Source organism: Quercus lobata, chromosome 9 (genome assembly GCF_001633185.2).
Source record: "Quercus lobata isolate SW786 chromosome 9, ValleyOak3.0 Primary Assembly, whole genome shotgun sequence".
NCBI lineage: Eukaryota > Viridiplantae > Streptophyta > Magnoliopsida > Fagales > Fagaceae > Quercus > Quercus lobata.
In genome coordinates this window covers 48,108,584-48,128,112 of record NC_044912.1, presented here as the reverse complement: position 1 = coordinate 48,128,112, position 19,529 = coordinate 48,108,584, and the positions used below count along the sequence as shown (strand labels likewise).

Sequence of the window (19,529 nt, the reverse complement as noted above, 5' to 3'; positions counted from 1 at the left end):
AATTCATTTTATATGGATGAATATATTTATAGTATATACAAAACATAGTAGATCAATGTTTGATCAAAATTGTGGGTTTAACTCAACTGAGGGAGAAGTTTCTTGAGGATGGTCTAAAGATGCTAGCAATAGTTTTCAAACTCAAAATCTCATGGATATCATGGAGTCTTAGAAACTAAAATGGTTGAATTGAGCTCTGTTGTTAAGTCTACTTCTAATATAACATATCTATGACCCATTTGCCAAGCCATTTCGTGGCCAAAACGTACAACCCATAATTCGGCTTAGGTGACTATGGTGTTGCCATCTAGTTGCCCTGATGGTTTCTTAAATGGCCACCTGCCACAACTGGTCCAGAGTTTCCTACGAAACTTCTATCCTTTATAATTTAGAATTTAAACATAGTAATATTACTAAACATCATATTATTTTATTAGGTTACTTATTTTATCATCCTAAAATATCAATAAATTAAAAAAAGAAAACCAAAATAAGATTATTTATTTGTTTAAAGTTGTTTTCTATTTCACCTTTAAACAAATAATAAGATGGTGAAAAAACTAAAGCATTCATATCAGCTTATGCAAAAATTATTATTTGTTTTAAAAAAAGAGCTTATTTTTCTTAGTTAGCTAACTATTTTTAAAACACTTATATCTAATTATCCAGTCTATACCCTATTTCATTAAAATATCAATTTTCTTCAATTTCTTAATCATTTCTCTCTTCACACACACAACAATTACAATTCATTTTTCCTTCATCCTTGGGAAACGGAAAAAAAAATTGTATAAAAAAGCTGTAGTGATCTACTTGTATATTTGCACAAGAATAATGCTAAGACCACCGAATTGAGCACAACTTTGTGCCAAAACTCGCCACACAGTGAGTTGTGATTGGTAAAGATGTGTCCCTACATGGCCCACTAACACACCTTTGCTAATCACAGCTCGTCATGTGACGAGTTGTGACACAAAGTTGTGCCCAATTCAGTGGTACTAGCATAACTCTTTGCACAAACACTATAGCAAAATCCCATTTTACATAACCGGTTCATAATTTGATGTTGGTGATTATTGATTTTATTGGCTATATTTTTGGTTTGCAAAAGGTTTATTTCCAAACTAATTTGGAGAGAAACCCTTTAAACTCCTCCTACAATTTTTTATTGGATGTGAATTTTGAAAATCTAATCATTGGATTACGTCTTATTATATTCTCTATACTTGTAAAATTTTAAGAAGATCAAAGATGAAAAATTATATCATCAATCAAATATTTAAATTTCAAATTTTTATGGTCCAAAGTTATGCATAAAAAATAAGTTTATTAATCAAATAGTAAATTATATCTAATTTGAACTGAATTTGACATATATATTAAGAATATAAAGAACATGCAATCCAATAGTTAAATTTTCAAAATTCACTCAATAAAAAGATATAAAAGAAGTTTAAAATGTTCCTCTAAGAAACCTTGTCCTTTGGTTTTATGCTATTTTAGCTTGTGTGAACTTGCCAAATATACATAAAACCAATTACTGGGGCATATGGGTCTAGATAAAAGCTCTTTCTTATTTTATTTTCAAGAAAAGATGTATTTATCTATGTGGGGCCCAATAGTTTGTGGTCCTGGCCCATTTATTCATTGGGGTTTAAAGGCCCGAGCCGAGAATGGTTATAGCCCAGGATCATTAATACAAGTACAAAATAGCCTTAGGACATAGCCGAGGACAATTCAGTCCTCGGCATGTCCGAGATCTCACAAGAAGAAAGGGCAAAAATGGTATAGAAACAACTTGGGAAAAAATCTAAAATATCTGTGTCAGTAGAAAAGGGTATGCTGGAAAGTATAACCACCAGGGAAAGCTGCCCTTACTGCCATTCAATACTCTGCACCTGATAGAGCTATACTCTCCAGCTTTTACAATCACCCCCAACCACTCTAGGTATGGACTGATGGGACAAGTATCAGTCTTGGAATGTCGATCTTATACGTGAACGAGGGATAAAAAACACAAGCTATTATAAAAGGAAAAGTAAGCAAATCATAGCAAGGGCTGAGAAAAATGGCCAAAAACCAGAGCCTCCCAGCCCGCCTCCCAGCCCGCCTCTAGGAGAAAGACTCCTAAGTCGAACACGATTTAAACCATGTATGAACACCACGAAAGACCCGCCGTCTGGTGACTAAGGCCTAGCCTTTCAAACCCATGCTCTACAAATGATATTGTTTGGGCCTTTTTACGAACGAACCCAACACTGTTACGTTTCGTTACAAATCGAGTCCTTACAATTGGCGTCGTCTGTGGGAAAGGCTTGTGTCTTGGCATAGGCGATAGGTCGAGACAGTTCCCTTGTCATTTCTAACAGCCGGTTATAGTGTTCTAGCGTAAAGTTCCACTAGGGGCTATGACTCTTGACTAGGGGCTACGCTTTGTAGCGTCAATCGCATGGATGGTTCCAGGGGCTTGGCCGAGGAGCTAATCCCCCTAAAGCCAAGACCCCATGCCAAAAACTGAGTTTTGGACAGAACCAAGGTATTGTATGGTCCTCGGACTCAAACCTGTGGGGAAACCAACTACTTAGATGAGAAAACTGAGTTTTGGACAGAATCAAGGTATTGTATGGTCCTCGGACTCAAATCTATGGGGAAACCAACTACTTAAATGAGAAAACTGAGTTTTGGACAGAACCAAGGTATTGTATGGTCCTCGAACTCAAACCTGTGGGGAAACCAACTACTTAGATGAGAAAACTGAGTTTTGGACAGAACCAAGGTATTGTATGGTCCTCGGACTCAAACCTGTGGGGAAACCAACTACTTAGATGAGAAAACTGAGTTTTGGACAGAACCAACGTATTGTATGGTCCTCGGACTCAAACCTGTGGGGAAACCAACTACTTAGATGAGAAAACTGAGTTTTGGACAGAACCAACGTATTGTATGGTCCTCGGACTCAAACTTATGGGGAAACCAACTACTTAGATGAGAAAGCTGAGTTTTGGACAGAACCAAGGTATTGTATGGTCCTCGGACTCAAACCTATGGGGAAACCAACTACTTAGATGAGAAAACTGAGTTTTGGACAGAACCAAAGTATTGTATGGTCCTCGGACTCAAACCTATGGAAAGGTCGGCTACTTAATAAAAATTTTAAGTTGCTCAATTCTCGGCTCAAATACTAGAAGAAAGTTAAGGCTATGAAAGTTGTTTGGAAGATGGGGAAACGCCCTATTACTCAGCAACCTGGAGGGGCTACTCATTTTTGGGTTATATGTCTTCGGATGATCACCTCCTACAACGCGCCGAGCATTCAGTAGTCATCTCGGCTATTTTGGGGTAAGTGCTGTTTTCTTTTAGGTCGGCATTATTGTACCAGACAACTCTATTAAATTCATGATAATATCTTTTCCTTAGCAAGAATTTTGACCTTAAGTATCATTTGTTCAAGTCGGTATTATTGTGCCGAACAGCTTTCATAAGTTCATAATAGTACCTTTTCCCTTGATAAGGGATTTCGGTCCTAAGTATTGTACTCTTAGGTCGGCGATATTGTGTTAGACCGCCCCAATAAGCTCATCATAATATCCTATCTTTTTCTTCTTAATGTGGGTTTCAACCCTAAGTATCATTTGTTTGATTCAGTATTATTAAGCCGGATAATTTCAATAAACACAGAGTACGATCATTCTATTAACTGATATTTCGGTCCTAAACGTCGGTCGAAGTGTAAAAATAAAAAGGATTTACAAGACAATATGTCTATTCACGGCGTAACCATTTCAGAAATAAAGAGATAGAACATGTGAAGTAAAGCAATAACGACTTTTATTAATATAAAGATGTATTATAACGTACAAAGAAGGGCTTAAACAAACCTATACAGAAGGTGGATTACAAAAAAAATAAAAAAAAAAACCACAATAATACAGCCAAATAAACAGTCAGATGCCTTTTTAAACTCGTCTCCGAAATCCTTCCAAACTTTGCCCCAGTAGCGCCCATATTGAGAGGAGGACCTTCTTCAGAAAAAGAGGGAGGAGATGAAGAGAAAGAAGGAGGAGAAGAAGAGGGAGGAGATGAGGAGAAAGAAGGAGGAGAAGAAGAGGAAGAAGGAAAAGCACCAAGATGGACCTGGTGGTGGAAAGAAGAAGAAAGAAAGGCAAAAGGAGGCACCAGTGAAAGAAGAGAGGAAGAAGCAGGGACACTTAGTCCCTGCGTCAGTCCTGACTTCTAACACGCTGGTACCATGTTAGCTATGCTCATGAGAGAGCGGCTGGTACTGATAATGGGTGACCCCAACTCAGTCGTGCCGAAAGTTTGACGTGACGAGCCCCTGCTTCGGATTTTGGCTGAAAGGAAGGTAAGAAGGATCTTGAGTCTCTGCTATCCTTGCCCTGACCGAGCCGTTTTGAGTTTCGTAAGAATGTGGTGTTTCTGGGAGGGGTATGGTTCTCTCATTACTTACTCCTATCTCGAGTGTATCACAAGTTAAGATACAACTAGCGGATAAAGTAAACTCTGGAGGAAGTTAAAGGTTTCAGATTTCAGAAGGATTAAAAGGGTCTCTGTACAAGAGAAATAACCTCTTGCCTTCCTTCTTATATGAAGGGTAGAGCGAAGGGTATTTAATCCGTCTAGATTTCCAAGAAAATCTGTAAACGAGAATGTATCCGTTCTACTTCCCCACTTCGTCAACAAACCGTCGAATTTAAGTAGTCTCGTAAAGGTAAGTCATTAAAGGCACGTTTCAGATAATCAAATGGCGGGGACGCATTGGGAATGAATTCATAGGAATGTCTTGTAGTCCAGTATGTTTCCTGGGTAGATAAAGAGGCACCAGCATTAATGAAAGACAGAGTTAAATGAGCCGTAATAAAGGCTGGGCGTTACCAAAATCCTCCTCTCCTAACCAAGAGGTCGGACAGCAGGATTTTGAGGGGCTATTGTGGGGCCCAATAGTTTGTGGCCCTGACCCATTTATTCATTAGGGTTTAAAGGCCCGAGTCGAGAATGGTTATAGCCCAGGATCGTTAATACAAGTACAAAATAGCCTTGGGACACAGCCGAGGACGATTCAGTCCTCGGCATGTCCGAGATCTCACAAGAAGAAAGGGCAAAAATGGTATAGAAACAACTTGGGAAAAAATCTAAAATATCTGTGTTAGTAGAAAATGGTACGCTGGAAAGTGTAACCACCAGGGAAAGCTGCCCTTACTACCATTCAATACTCTGCACCTCACAGAGCCATACTCTCCAGTTTTTACAACCACCCCCAACCACTTTGGGTATGGGCTGATGGGACAAGTATCAGTCTTGGAATGTCGATCCTACACGTGGACGAAGGATAAAAAACACAGGCTATTATAAAGGAAAAGTAAGCAAATCATAGCAGGGGCTGGGAAAAATGGCCAAAAACCAGAGCCTCCCAGCCCGCCTTCAGGAGAAAGACTCCCAAGGCGAACACGATTTAAACCATGCATGAACACCACGAAAGACCCGCCGTCTGGTGACTAAGGCCTAACCTTTCAAACTCACGCTCTACAAATGATATTGTTTGGACCTTTTTACGAACAAACCTAACACTGTTACGGTTCATTACAAATCGAGTCCTTACAATCTATATTATTAATAAGAGGATTTTCCTGTTTCATCTTCATTTTTTAACGTACCAAAATGTACTCAAACAAATTTTGAAATAATATATTCTTTATTTTAACTTTTTTCCTACAAAAAAGCAAAAAAGGTTAAAACAATAATACTATCTCAGGTACAAAAGGAAAAAAAAAAAAAAAAAAACTGTTATTCTCACCACCCATTTGTATTCAAATATTTGATTTCTATTTATATTTGTTATCTATTTGAATTCAAATACTTCAATTATTTTTATAAAAAAAATTACAAAATTATTGCTTAAAAAATAAAAACCTACCTCATGTAAAATGTAAAAACTACTCATTCTTATTCCAAAATTTCTATAGTTTTTATTTTTAAATTCTTTAAAACATTCCAAAATTTTTGTTATCCAAATTCTATATATTTATCACAAATTCTCATCCATCCACACTAACGTATTTCATCTTTCTTTTGTTCAAATCTCAATTTTTTTTACTTATTACAATTCTTATCCGAATCAATAAATCCAAATGTCCCATTTTTTTTTTTTTTTTTTTTTTTTTTTTTTTTTTTAATTTATAAGATAGAATTTCTGCTTTAACTTAATCTAAGTGCTTTTATATATATGTGAAACTCTTTCTTGGAGACTTGAACCCCGGTCTTTACTTTTCACACCTCACGAGCACTTATATTTGTAAAGTGATCACTGCACCAAGGGTGTGCAGTAGTCATTAGGTTTCAACTTCTTATGGTTTTCTATCTTGTTTTTAAACATTATTACATGTTACCTTACCTCATTCTTTAAAAAAATAAACAAAACATACACACGGTTATTTATATATCACTTTTAAGCATTATAACACTAAACAAAAAAATAAAAATAAAAATAAAAATGAGCATTATTGCACGGCAAAGCACGTGTGATGAGTGTAGTAACTATATATTATTTTCATAATTTATTTGGTTTATTTCTTAATTTAACTTTTTAAAGCTTCTACTATTTACAGATAGAACTGTATAAATGCTAAGCCAACAACATCACACTTCTGTTTATGATATTTTGGAAGAGATGATTTCATAAGCTTCCTGTAAATAGTTCTTACAGAGCGTGTACTCACCTTTGGATGTGTTTCTGAAGAAATATTTGACTACTAATATATACAATTTCTTATCATCTGCGTGCATGGTCTCTCGAGAATATGCAATTTCTTATCATTTGCGTGCATTCTCTCTCTCTCTCACATGGAAGCAACCACCATCCCAAATGATAAAAATAAATAAATCACATTCGAATATTCAAATCACAAAGTGTCACTTCCTAGCTGTACACAAAACACCCCCCTCAGACTAATATTTCACTCAATTCATGTAGCAGTGAGCTTCGAGGACATTCGTATGCAGGGAAGGCATCATTCTCGACTCCTAAATTTTTTAAAATTTTGAATATAATTATAGGATTGGGTTTTTTTTTTTTTTTGATTGACACCAAGTGCTCAAGACTTTGTCCTGATTAGTCCTGGGGGTGCACAAGCCCTCAGAAAAGAGTTTCCTATAAGTGCACCTCGGGTAGTTTAAGGGACAATTAAATTCTCCTAGTCAAATGAACAAAATTTAGCTACAAATTTAGATATAGTCAATTGTTGCAACTTCCATTAAAAAAATTAACATAATTACATATTTTGAAAATCTAATTGTTGGATTACATGTCATTTATATTTTTAACACACATGTCAAATTTCGTTCCAATTCAATCTTATTTATTATTCAATACATAAAGTTATTTTTTATGCATAGTTTTAGATTATAAAAACTTGAAATATAAACATTTGATTGATAATATAGTTACTAATCTTTAATCTTCTGAAAATTTTACAAGCATGAAGAATATAATAAAACAATGTAATCCAAAGATGAATTTTTCGAAATTTACATTAAACAAAAAGATGTTGAGTAGAGTTGTTGTAACAATTGGTTACAAACTAGTTTGTAGTCAAACTTTATCAGGTTTAAATTACCTCTTATATATATGTAATTGATGTAATAAAATGATTAAAGATAAATAGCTATCTAAGTTATAAAATGTTTAAATTTTAAGTTTTTTAACTTTAAAATCATATATAAGACATAATTTTTATTATCAAATAGTAAATAATATTTAACTGACATGAAATTTGATATATAAGTTATAAATCTAGAGAATCTGTAATCCAACAAAAATATTTTCAAATTATTAATCTAATAAAAACTTATTATTAAGTTATATATATAACATTAATACAAGAGTGATAACATGTATAACTTGATATCATTTATATACTAGCTAATAAATCCCTGCATATCTGAGGTTGCAATTAAATTTAACCATAACCACACTCATGTACAAATATATGAAACATTTTAACTTTATTTTTGGCTAATAATTGGAGCATTTTTAACTAATAAGCAATACAGTATATACACTCACAATATTACATAAACGTATAATAAATTAAAAATTATTCTTTTTATGTGTAGGTGTATGAATTTTTATGTACTAATACCGACATTTACACAAACTTAGAATTTACATAGAAGGATAATGACACACTATTGGAGTACATTCAAAAGTTAAAGATAGTTGGCATCAAATCAGAATATAATTACTAATTAGAAGGAAACTTATAACAAAATTGGAGTGCAATTAAAATTTAATCTGAATTCTAAATTGAGCTTCTACTTTAATATTTTATAATATTTTTATATAGATAAGATTTTAAATTTTGGACCCAAAAAAAATCCGAGTAACCCACCAAAATTGAAAATTGTTCCAATAAAGTAAAATGGTCATGATCAATCATATTCCTATGGCCTGTGTCGACTACTAAAACAAATGACAAGAAAAAAATTTCATTTATATAAAAAATCCCTAAGTGCTAATGGTGTCAAGTTGTTTGCCAACTTGGCTGCTTTTGCATAGGCAAGTTGATGTGTTTAACTTTTTCTTTTTGTTTATAATTCAAATGGGGACTGTGTGTTTGATAAATATATATATATATATATATATATATTTTTTTTTTTTTTTTTTTGAGATCGTTTAAAGTTTGGAATTCTGGTATTTATGTGTTAGCGTATTGTTGTTTGACTCCACCGAAACCATTCGAATTGAAGATCCTTTCATATTTAAGTTCTCAATTCTCTTCTATTTTTAGTCAGATGTGAGATACATAGCATTTATTTAACTTTATAACTTTAAGTGGTTTACATGATTTTTGAAGACTATTGAATTTATGTAAATGGCATGTATCTTCCATATGCCCAAAAATTTGAAAGAATTCTTAAATGGGAGGGAAGCCTCTCCCAATGATTCATTTGGGTACTTTATTTATTTTTATTTTTATTGTTACTTGGCAATACATTAGAAAAATATTTGAGCAATAGAACATAATATTCAATGATTGAGACTAAGTTGTTTTGAAGTTTTTTTTTTTTTTTTTTTTTTTTTTTTTTTATATTTTACTTGGCAACACAAGCCCCCATTCGGGAGGAGGGAAAGAAATAGAATAGAAATGAAGGAAAAAAATAATTTTAAAAGATTTGATCTATGGAACATAATATTCAATGATTAAGACTAAGTTGTTTTGAAGAAATTTTTTTTTTTTTTTTTGTCTTATTTATATTTTACTTGGCAACACTAAGCCCTCATTCGGGAGGAGGGAAAACGGAATGGAAATTAATGAAAAAAAATATTTTCAAAATATTTGATCTATGGAACATAATATTCAATGAATAAGACTAAGTTGTTTTGAAGTTTTTTATTTTTGTTTTATTTATATTTTACTTGGCAACACTAAGCCCTCATTTGGGAGGAGGGAAAGGAATTGAATGAAAAGAATAATTTTAGAATATTCTTCTATTCCCTTGTATAGGAGTTTTAATTAAGGGAATGAATTTGAGAGTTTAAGTATGATGAAATAGAATGGACATGAGAGAATACTAATTCTTCTTTATTCTCTTAAAATCTCAGATTTTCATTCACCTCAAAATTGGGAGAAATTGGAGGGAATAAAATTAGATTTAATGAATTTTTTATAAAACTCTCAAAAGGCCTCTATATATTTAGCCATTTATTTTAAAATAGGGGTTTAATAGTAACATTATCATAAAATGATTCTATTCATTTCCTTCTATATTACTTTCAAATAAGGTTACTTACCTTCCATTCCTTTATTTTAAAACATCTAGACAATGTTACTTAATTCTTTTCCTTTCTCTTACTTAAATACCTTCAATTCCATACATTTTCATTCATTTCTCTTATGAACTCCCAAACAAAGTCTAAGTTCATATGTGAATAAAATAAAATGGAAAGAAATAATCATAAAAGAATTGAAAAGAATGAAATTTATTTAAGTAAGGAAAAGGAATGAAAAAGGAATGAATGAAATGAAATTAAGTAATCTTGTTTGAATGTTTAAAATAAAGGAATAGAAATGAATAGAATGTAAGTAACCTTACTTGGGAGTAACATAGAGAGAAAATAATTGAATCATTTTATGAAAATATTACTATTAGATCCTTATTTTAAAATAAATGACGGAATATATAGAGGTATTTTGGGAGTTTTAGTAAAAAATTCATTAAATAGACTTTCTATTCCCACCATTAAAAATTCTAAACAATGGAAAGGAAGAATATTGTAAAATTATTATTTTTCATTCATTTCCATTCCCTCCTCCCAAACAAGAGATAATAGTTTTTTTAGTTATATAGGAAAATATTGCACATATGTACAATTAGATAATAAATATGATTTTTATTTGATTTGTAGATGATGGAGATAATTACAATATTTGACCTTCCAATCAATAATATCGTTAAAACTAGGCCTTCGTAACAAAATTAAAGATTATTTTCTAATAGTCTCTTTAAGAATTAAAAAAATATTGACTTTAATTTTAATAGAGAATGAAGTTGAATATTCACAATTATTTGTATCTTTTCTTTTGTCTATATTATATCAACATTCATGTTTGGATTTTCATATATTACTTTAGTTTTGAATCTTATAAAATTATTATTCTTGAATGGAGAAATGCTTTCGGGAAAATTACATTTTAAATACTATGTATTTAAGGGATGTAACAAATTAAACTATGTAATTTTAAAAGTAAAAAATTAAACCCTGAAATTTCAAAAGCAATAAATTATATACTTTTTTTTAAAAAAAATTTATAAAAAGAAAAATTAACTCTAAAGTTTTAAAAGTATCAAAATAAACACTGAATTCTCAACAAATAACATATTAAATCCCAAACACAATGTCATTCCGCTTAAATGGAACTGCATGACAATTGATTGCTTGGTTCAACCGAACAAGAGTGACCCCTTCGAGAAGCTACCTTCCTTCCTGTTAGGAGAGAAAACCCAAATGCAACTTAGGCCAACCCACGGGTTGAGCAAAGATACTTTGATGCTTAATAAATCAAAACATTTTTGGAATTAAATTAATTGAGTAACACTGTTCAAAGATGACATACCTTGGTCAATTGAACTAGTAGGTTTTTATAAGTGGAATTAGGTAGATTAATTTTGACAGGAATCATCCCCTAAAAGGCTAAAATCAACATTTTCAGTGTGCTAGAGGTTGTCCCCTTTGGTCATCTAAAGGGATGCACACCAAGGCAGTGCGCCTAAGTTTGTAGATGGGATAGAATCAATCGAATTTTTTTGCGATGAAAGTTGGTGAGGTTCAATAACTAATTTCTAACATGAAGGGAAGTTGTGAGTGCATAAAAAGCTCTTCTTTTGAGGAAAGCTATACGGGTTGACCAAAGGAAAGGTTCCCTTTGGCACTTAGTTGATCGCTTCGAGTCATATACAGTTTGTTGTGAGGTAAAGACATGGCTAGTTGGTCCAGAAAGTATTGAAAGTCTAACATCGTATGTATAGGCAATCCCAAAGATCAAAATGGTGTTCAATCTAGGCTACCTTTGAGTGTCGCGTCCTGTCAGGTCTAATCCTAAGGCTTGCAGGCCGACATTGATGCTTGGTTTAGGATTCATTCATGGCTTAGTCTTAGGCTTGATAGGTGCAACTCTAATTCTGGTCTTGTTAGAACCATTTCCATCTAGAAATTGTAAGTCTTAATTTGTCATACCACTAAATTATAGAGTTTAAAATGTAATTTATTAGTTCTAGAGTGTATCTTTGATGCAGTCATCGATTCTCTTAAATGGCACAATTACCACGAGCAAATGTATATATTAATGATAAAGAATGCATTATTTATTTATTCTCCTAAATGGCCATAATTACCGCGAGCAAACATATATATTAATGATAAAGAATGCATTATTTATTTATTCTCCTGAATAGCCATAATTACTGCGAGCAAACATATATATTAATAATAAAAAATGCATTATATAATCTTAATTTGTCATAACACTAAATTATAGAGTTTAAAATGTAATTTACTAGTACTAGAGGGCATCTTTGATGCAATCATCAATTCTCGCAAATGGCTACAATTATCTCAAACAAATGTATTAATGACAAAGAATGCATTACTTATTTATTTATTTTATTATTATTTTGTTGTTGTCATACTTTGGTTTGAGATGAGATCATGATTCATCCCTTCTTTATAAGCGGAGAGTAAAGCTTCATTGCATTTCACTGGTTGTTTCTGTAGTTTGAACCATGAATATACCTTAAACGTGAACTCCACTATATAACATTTTCTCAAAGTCTCCACGATATATTCTTCTTTTTTCATTAGTAACACAAGCATGCAATATACACGGCTTCAAAGTCAAACCCTCTATTTATTTCTATAGTAATGACAAGTGTGACTGTGATTTAAGTTAGAAATCTTTCATCATCCATAGAACCTATATATACATTCTTACAAATCTACAAGATAGCAATAGCATAGCCTTCAATCTTTTTAGAAGATAGCATAGCCTCTCTCTCTCTCTCTCTCATGGCGAGGCTTTGTTTTACATTTGTGATAATCTTAGCATTGACATTGGTGGTTGATAAGGGTAAAATTGTGAATGTGAATATTCATGAATATAGTATCATGAAGCGACGTTCAAAATAGACCCGTCAGCCTCACTTGTCATAAATGGAAAGCTGACACTACTAAGCTGAAGGGAGTAGGCAAAGCTGACGACCCTAATGAGGCTGACGACCTCGACGAGGGAGCTGGCGAAACTGACGACCCCGACGAGGGGGTAGGCGAAGCTGACGACCCTGACGAGGCTGACGACCTCGACGAGAGGGTAGGCGAAGCTGACGACCCTGACGAAGCTGACGACCCCGACGAGGGGGTAGGCGAAGCTGACGACCTTGACAAGGCTGACGACCTCGACGAGGGAGTAGGCGAAGCTGACGACCCGACGAGGGGGTAGGCGAGCTGACCGAAGATGACGACCCCGACGAAGGGGTAGGCGAAGCTGACGACCCTGACGAGGCTGACGACCTCGACGAGGGAGTAGGCGAAGCTGACGACCCCGACGAGGGGGTAGGCGAAGCTGATGACCCTGACGAAGCTGACGACCCTAACAAGGGAGTAGACGAAGCTGACGACCCTAACGAGGCTGATGACCCCGATGAAGGCAGTAAGCTGAAGACCGTAAGCTGAAGGCAGTAAGCTGAAGGCAGTAAGCTGAAGGCAGTAAACTGAAGGCAGTAAGCTGAAGAGAGTAGGCTGAAGAGAGTAAGCTGAAGATAGTAAGCTGAAGGCAGTAAGCTGAAGACCATAAGCTGAAGAGAGTAAACTGAAGGCAGTAAGCTGAAGGCAGTAAGCTGAAGACCATAAGCTGAAGAGAGTAAGCTGAAGGCAGTAAGCTGAAGGCAGTAAACTGAAGGCAGTAAGCTGAAGGCAGTAAGATGAAGCTGAAGATAGTAAGCTGAAGGCAGTAAGCTGAAGGCCGTAAACTGAAGAGAGTAAGCTGAAGGCAGTAAGCTGAAGGGGATGCACAAAGCTGACGGTCCCGACATAACCTTGACTTAGCTTCCACGCATGGGTATATAAGGAAATACCTTGTACATCACGCTCAGTGTTAAACTCCTACAAGGAAAGGATTTCGCAAAATACGCTCATAAAGACTCCTATAAGGAAAAGACTTCTACAGCAAGAAAAAGAGGTCAATCCTCTACTACTATAAAAGCCTCAATATCCTCACTAGCTAAGGTACGCATAATTTACCCTCTCTAACAGTTTAGAGTTGTGAGAAGTTCTAACTTGACCTTCGGAGGGTATTTGGCCGACACCACACCGGTGCTCTCTGCGAGGTCTTCTCTTTTTGTGTTGTGCAGGCGTTGTTTCGAGCACGTGAGTGCCGTGTAGCTCACTGACGATTTTTCGGCATCATCAGTTGGCGCCGTCTGTGGGAACGAAGCGTACTTTACCTATCGCTTCCCGGACAAAGAGTTGCATGGTACTTACTCACTCGATGGCAACTACCAACAACGTTCAGGGAGACGAGCTGCGACCCACTACCCTGGAGAGGCAGGTCCAAACCCTCATGGCAACAGTGGAACGTCTCACCAAACAGAATCAGGACCTTGAAGAACAGCTACGGCAAAAGAACGCCGCTATGGGTACCCAAGGGGAAAATCAAGAAGGTACCAGTGCCGAGCGAAGAGACCAAGAGGGGCCGGAAGGTAGTAATGCCCCAAGCAGACCCAAGCGACAAGATATGAGCTGTCCATCCGTCACTGATATGGCTCAACCCCACATTGTCGCGGAGATGCAGGCGATGAAGGAACAGATGGACGTCATGATGAACGCCCTCAAAGGACGGGTGTCCAGCGACCTTGATGATCTGGTCCACCGAACCGACTCGCCGTTCACCGCGTCCGTCAACTCCTTCCCCCTTCCACCAAAGTTCCGTATGCCGCAAGTGGAAAACTACGACGGAAACAAAGACCCTCTAGATCATTTGGAGTCCTTCAAGACCCTGATGCACCTTCAGGGGGTACCCGACGAGATCATATGCAGAGCTTTCCCCACCACGCTGAAGGGTCCCGCAAGGATATGGTTTAGCAGGCTGACGCCTAACTCCATCAGTACTTTCAAGGAGCTAAGCGCCCAGTTTGCTTCGCACTTCATCGGAGGACACAGGTATAAGAAGTCTACAGCATGCTTGATAAGCATCAAGCAGCGGGAAGATGAGACGCTAAGGTCTTACATAGCACGCTTTAACAAAGAGGCGCTTTCAATTGATGAAGCTAACGACAAGATACTTGTAGCCGCTTTCACAAATGGGCTGCGGAAGGGTAAGTTCCTATTTTCACTATATAAGAACGACCCGAAGACTATGTCGGACGTGCTTTACAGGGCAACCAAGTACATGAATGCTGAGGACGCGCTTCTGACTCGAGAGAAGAGAGAAAGGCAAGAGGATACGCGACAGGACAGAGGGCAGAAGATGGCAAGAACTGGAGACGCTGAACAGACAGAAGCTACACCGCCCGTGGAACACCAAGCACCTACGGAAGTACTACCAGTAAAAAGGATGGCATGAAGAGCAGCACCCCTTTATTTCTAGTTTACCTTAGTGAATTTTAGCTATACTCCTCAGTTTTTCTATTTACTTTAGTTTTTGCTACAATAACTCTTTTAAAGCCCAAAGGGCAGGTCTTCGTTTTCTTTTTAAGAACTACTTTTTCTATGAATGCATGGTTTATTTTAATAAGAGGAGTTTATTCACGCATGGCCAAAAGGAGTCACTACGCTAAGCCTACGGGTAGACGCATGGCCAAAGTCGCCTACGGGTGGACGGTCACTACGCTAAGTTACCTACGGGTAGACGCATGGCCAACGCCTACGGGTGGACGGTCACTACGCTAAGTTACCTACGGGTAGACGCATGGCCAAAGTCGCCTACGGGTGGACGGTCACTACGCTAAGTTACCTACGGGTAGACGCATGGCCAACGCCTACGGGTGGACGTCACTACGCTAAGTTACCTACGGGTAGACGCATGGCCAAAGTCGCCTATGACGGTCACTACGCTAATTTACCTACGGGTAGACGCATAGCCAAAATCGCCTACGGGTGAACGGTCATTATGCTAAGTCACCTACGGGTAGACGCATGGCCAAAGTTGCCTACGGGTGGACGGTCACTACGCTAAGTCACCTACGGGTAGACGCGTGACCGAAGTTGACTATGGGTGGATGATCACCATACTAAGTCGCCTACAAGTAGACGACCAAAAAGGTAACGAGGCTCCAAAATTTAGTCACCTCAATTAGTCTACGACCCCAAGTGGACAACTCACAAGGTGACGAGGTACCAACACTTAGTCACCTCAACAAGTCCACAAAGTGGAGGAATCCAAGTCTACAAAATAGACGACCCTAATATGCAGTCCATTAAGTGGACAACCTCATCTCAAGAGGATGAAATGTTATCAAGTCCATAAAATGGACAAGCTTATTAAGTCCACAAGATGGACGATTTCATCCTAGGAGGATGAAAAAATTATGAAGTCCATAAAATAGACACAAAGTGGACAACCATGTCTTATTAAGTCCACAAGCTGGACGACCTTATTAAGTCCACAAGCTGGACGACCCTACTAAATCCACAAAGCGGACGACATTGCTAAGTCCAAAGTGGACGACCCAATCCTAAGAGAATGAAAAATTATTAAGTCCACAAGTGGACGAGTTTATCATTAAGCCTACAGATTGGACGAGTCACTTAGTAATACCCACGAAATGGACGATTACGCCAAGTCCCCAAAGCGGACGAGCCCATAAAGTTGACGAGTTCGTCCACTAAAGGATATGACTAAGACGATGGTTTTAACATAAAAGACAACGAGATGAACAAGTCTACTAAAGAGACGAGTTGGAATTATCCAAATGAAAAGGACTTAAACTCCATGAACCTGTCAGTTTAAGCTGACGAGATCATGGAGTGGGGGGCAGCTGATAAGGGTAAAATTGTGAATGTGAATATTCATGAATATAGTATCATGAAGCGACGTTCAAAATAGACCCGTCAGCCTCACTTGTCATAAATGGAAAGCTGACACTACTAAGCTGAAGGGAGTAGGCAAAGCTGACGACCCTAATGAGGCTGACGACCTCGACGAGGGAGCTGGCGAAACTGACGACCCCGACGAGGGGGTAGGCGAAGCTGACGACCCTGACGAGGTTGACGACCTCGACGAGAGGGTAGGCGAAGCTGACGACCCTGACGAAGCTGACGACCCCGACGAGGGGGTAGGCGAAGCTGACGACCTTGACAAGGTTGACGACCTCGACGAGGGAGTAGGCGAAGCTGACGACCCCGATGAGGGGGTAGGCGAAGCTGACGACCCTGACGAAGATGACGACCCCGACGAAGGGGTAGGCGAAGCTGACGACCCTGACGAGGCTGATGACCTCGACGAGGGAGTAGGCGAAGCTGACGACCCCGACGAGGGGGTAGGCGAAGCTGATGACCCTGACGAAGCTGACGACCCTAACAAGGGAGTAGACGAAGCTGACGACCCTAACGAGGCTGATGACCCCGATGAAGGCAGTAAGCTGAAGACCGTAAGCTGAAGGCAGTAAGCTGAAGGCAGTAAACTGAAAGCAGTAAGCTGAAGAGAGTAGGCTGAAGAGAGTAAGCTGAAGATAGTAAGCTGAAGGCAGTAAGCTGTAGACCATAAGCTGAAGAGAGTAAGCTGAAGGCAGTAAGCTGAAGGCAGTAAACTGAAGGCAGTAAGCTGAAGGCAGTAAGATGAAGCTGAAGATAGTAAGCTGAAGGCAGTAAGCTGAAGGCCGTAAACTGAAGAGAGTAAGCTGAAGGCAGTAAGCTGAAGGGGATGCACAAAGCTGACGGTCCCGACATAACCTTGACTTAGCTTCCACGCATGGGTATATAAGGAAATACCTTGTACATCACGCTCAGTGTTAAACTCCTACAAGGAAAGGATTTCGCAAAATACGCTCATAAAGACTCCTATAAGGAAAAGACTTCTACAGCAAGAAAAAGAGGTCAATCCTCTACTACTATAAAAGCCTCAATATCCTCACTAGCTAAGGTACGCATAATTTACCCTCTCTAACAGTTTAGAGTTGTGAGAAGTTCTAACTTGACCTTCGGAGGGTATTTGGCCGACACCACACCGGTGCTCTCTGCGAGGTCTTCTCTTTTTGTGTTGTGCAGGCGTTGTTTTGAGCACGTGAGTGCTGTGTAGCTCACTGACGATTTTTCGGCATCATCAGTGGTTTCACCGAGTCACAAACCTGCACATCACAGAGCTTCACAAACGGCAAGGTCTTCACCAACTGCACCGATCTTCCATACCTGAATGCCTATCTCCACTGGACCTACAACGCAACCAATTCCTCTCTTTCCATTGCCTACATAGCCCCACCAGCTATGCCCGATGGCTGGGTCGCTTGGGCTATCAACCCCAACTCTACAGGCATGGTTGGAGCTCAGGCTCTCTTAGCCTTCAAGTTCAACGGCGTCATAACCATCAAAACCTACAATATTGTCTCCTATAACTTCACTACTTCAGGGTTCAACTTGTCCTACGATGTGTGGGATCTTAGCATGCATTGAGAACTCTAATGGGACTATCACAATCTTTGCTCAATGGAAGCTGAAAGAGAACACTGAGAAGGTAAACCAAGTTTGGCAAGTGGGTCCTGGTGTGACCCAACAAGGCTGGCCTATGAAACATAATTTCAATCCAGAAAATCTTAATTCCTATGGGACCCTTCAGTTGGTGAAGGCAGAAGGTCCAGTGATCAGTCCTGCGCATGCACCTCAACCTGTTGCTTCTGGACATGATGCAGCTGCTCCTACACCTAGTGGGAGTTCAAGAATCAAAGAGAGAGTGAATGTGGGTGTTTGCTTGAATTTGTTTGTTATTCTTGCAAGTTTGATTGCTTTCTGAGTTTGAAGATTTTGTTTGATGTTAATAAGATCCACTACAGGTATTTAAAGCACCGGCATAGGTCCATTCGGGCTATACCGGTTTTTTTTTATAGTGAGAGATGCATTCATTACAATCCTTAGCGTCAAATAACTATAATTATCTCATATATGAGATAGATGTATTGCAATATGAGAGCTTCACATAATCATATATAAAGTCTTTTAAGTTCTACCTATTCTGGTCCTTATGGTCTTTTTATTTTTATTTTTTTTATTTTTTTTGTTCAAAAATTTAAGACAAACAAAAATTACGAAATCTTTTTCCTTTCATTGTTTTCAGTCATCTATTCTATTGTGAAATATAAGTAAGATATTGATGATGCCGAAAAATCGTCAGTGAGCTACACGGCACTCACGTGCTCGAAACAACGCTTGCACAACACAAAAAGAGAAGACCTCGCAGAGAGCACCGGTGTGGTGTCGGCCAAATACCCTCCGAAGGTCAAGTTAGAACTTCTCACAACTCTAAACTGTTAGAGAGGGTAAATTATGCGTACCTTAGCTAGTGAGGATATTGAGGCTTTTATAGTAGTAGAGGATTGACCTCTTTTTCTTGCTGTAGAAGTCTTTTCCTTATAGGAGTCTTTATGAGCGTATTTTGCGAAATCCTTTCCTTGTAGGAGTTTAACACTGAGCGTGATGTACAAGGTATTTCCTTATATACCCATGCGTGGAAGCTAAGTCAAGGTTATGTCGGGACCGTCAGCTTTGTGCATCCCCTTCAGCTTACTGCCTTCAGCTTACTCTCTTCAGTTTACGGCCTTCAGCTTACTGCCTTCAGCTTACTATCTTCAGCTTCATCTTACTGCCTTCAGCTTACTGCCTTCAGTTTACTGCCTTCAGCTTACTGCCTTCAGCTTACTCTCTTCAGCTTATGGTCTTCAGCTTACTGCCTTCAGCTTACTGCCTTCAGCTTACTCTCTTCAGCTTATGGTCTTCAGCTTACTGCCTTCAGCTTACTATCTTCAGCTTACTC

At 37.9% G+C, this 19,529-nt stretch overlaps 1 protein-coding gene and 1 pseudogene across 1 annotated transcript; both read left to right on the top strand.

Moving 5' to 3' along the window:
* The first annotated feature begins 14,057 nt into the window (after positions 1-14,057).
* LOC115961907 lies at positions 14,058-15,131 on the top strand. Its single transcript, XM_031080804.1, has one exon. The coding sequence runs from the start codon at positions 14,058-14,060 to the stop codon at positions 15,129-15,131; it is 1,074 nt and encodes a 357-aa protein (XP_030936664.1).
* A 1,308-nt stretch (positions 15,132-16,439) lies between these two features.
* On the top strand, positions 16,440-18,512 carry LOC115961906 (annotated as a pseudogene).
* The last annotated feature ends 1,017 nt before the right edge of the window (positions 18,513-19,529 follow it).

What these genes read in the sequence shown, in the direction of transcription:
- LOC115961907 (XM_031080804.1), top strand. Translation starts at nt 14,058, where the DNA reads ATGGCAACTACCAACAACGTTCAGGGAGACGAGCTGCGACCCACTACC.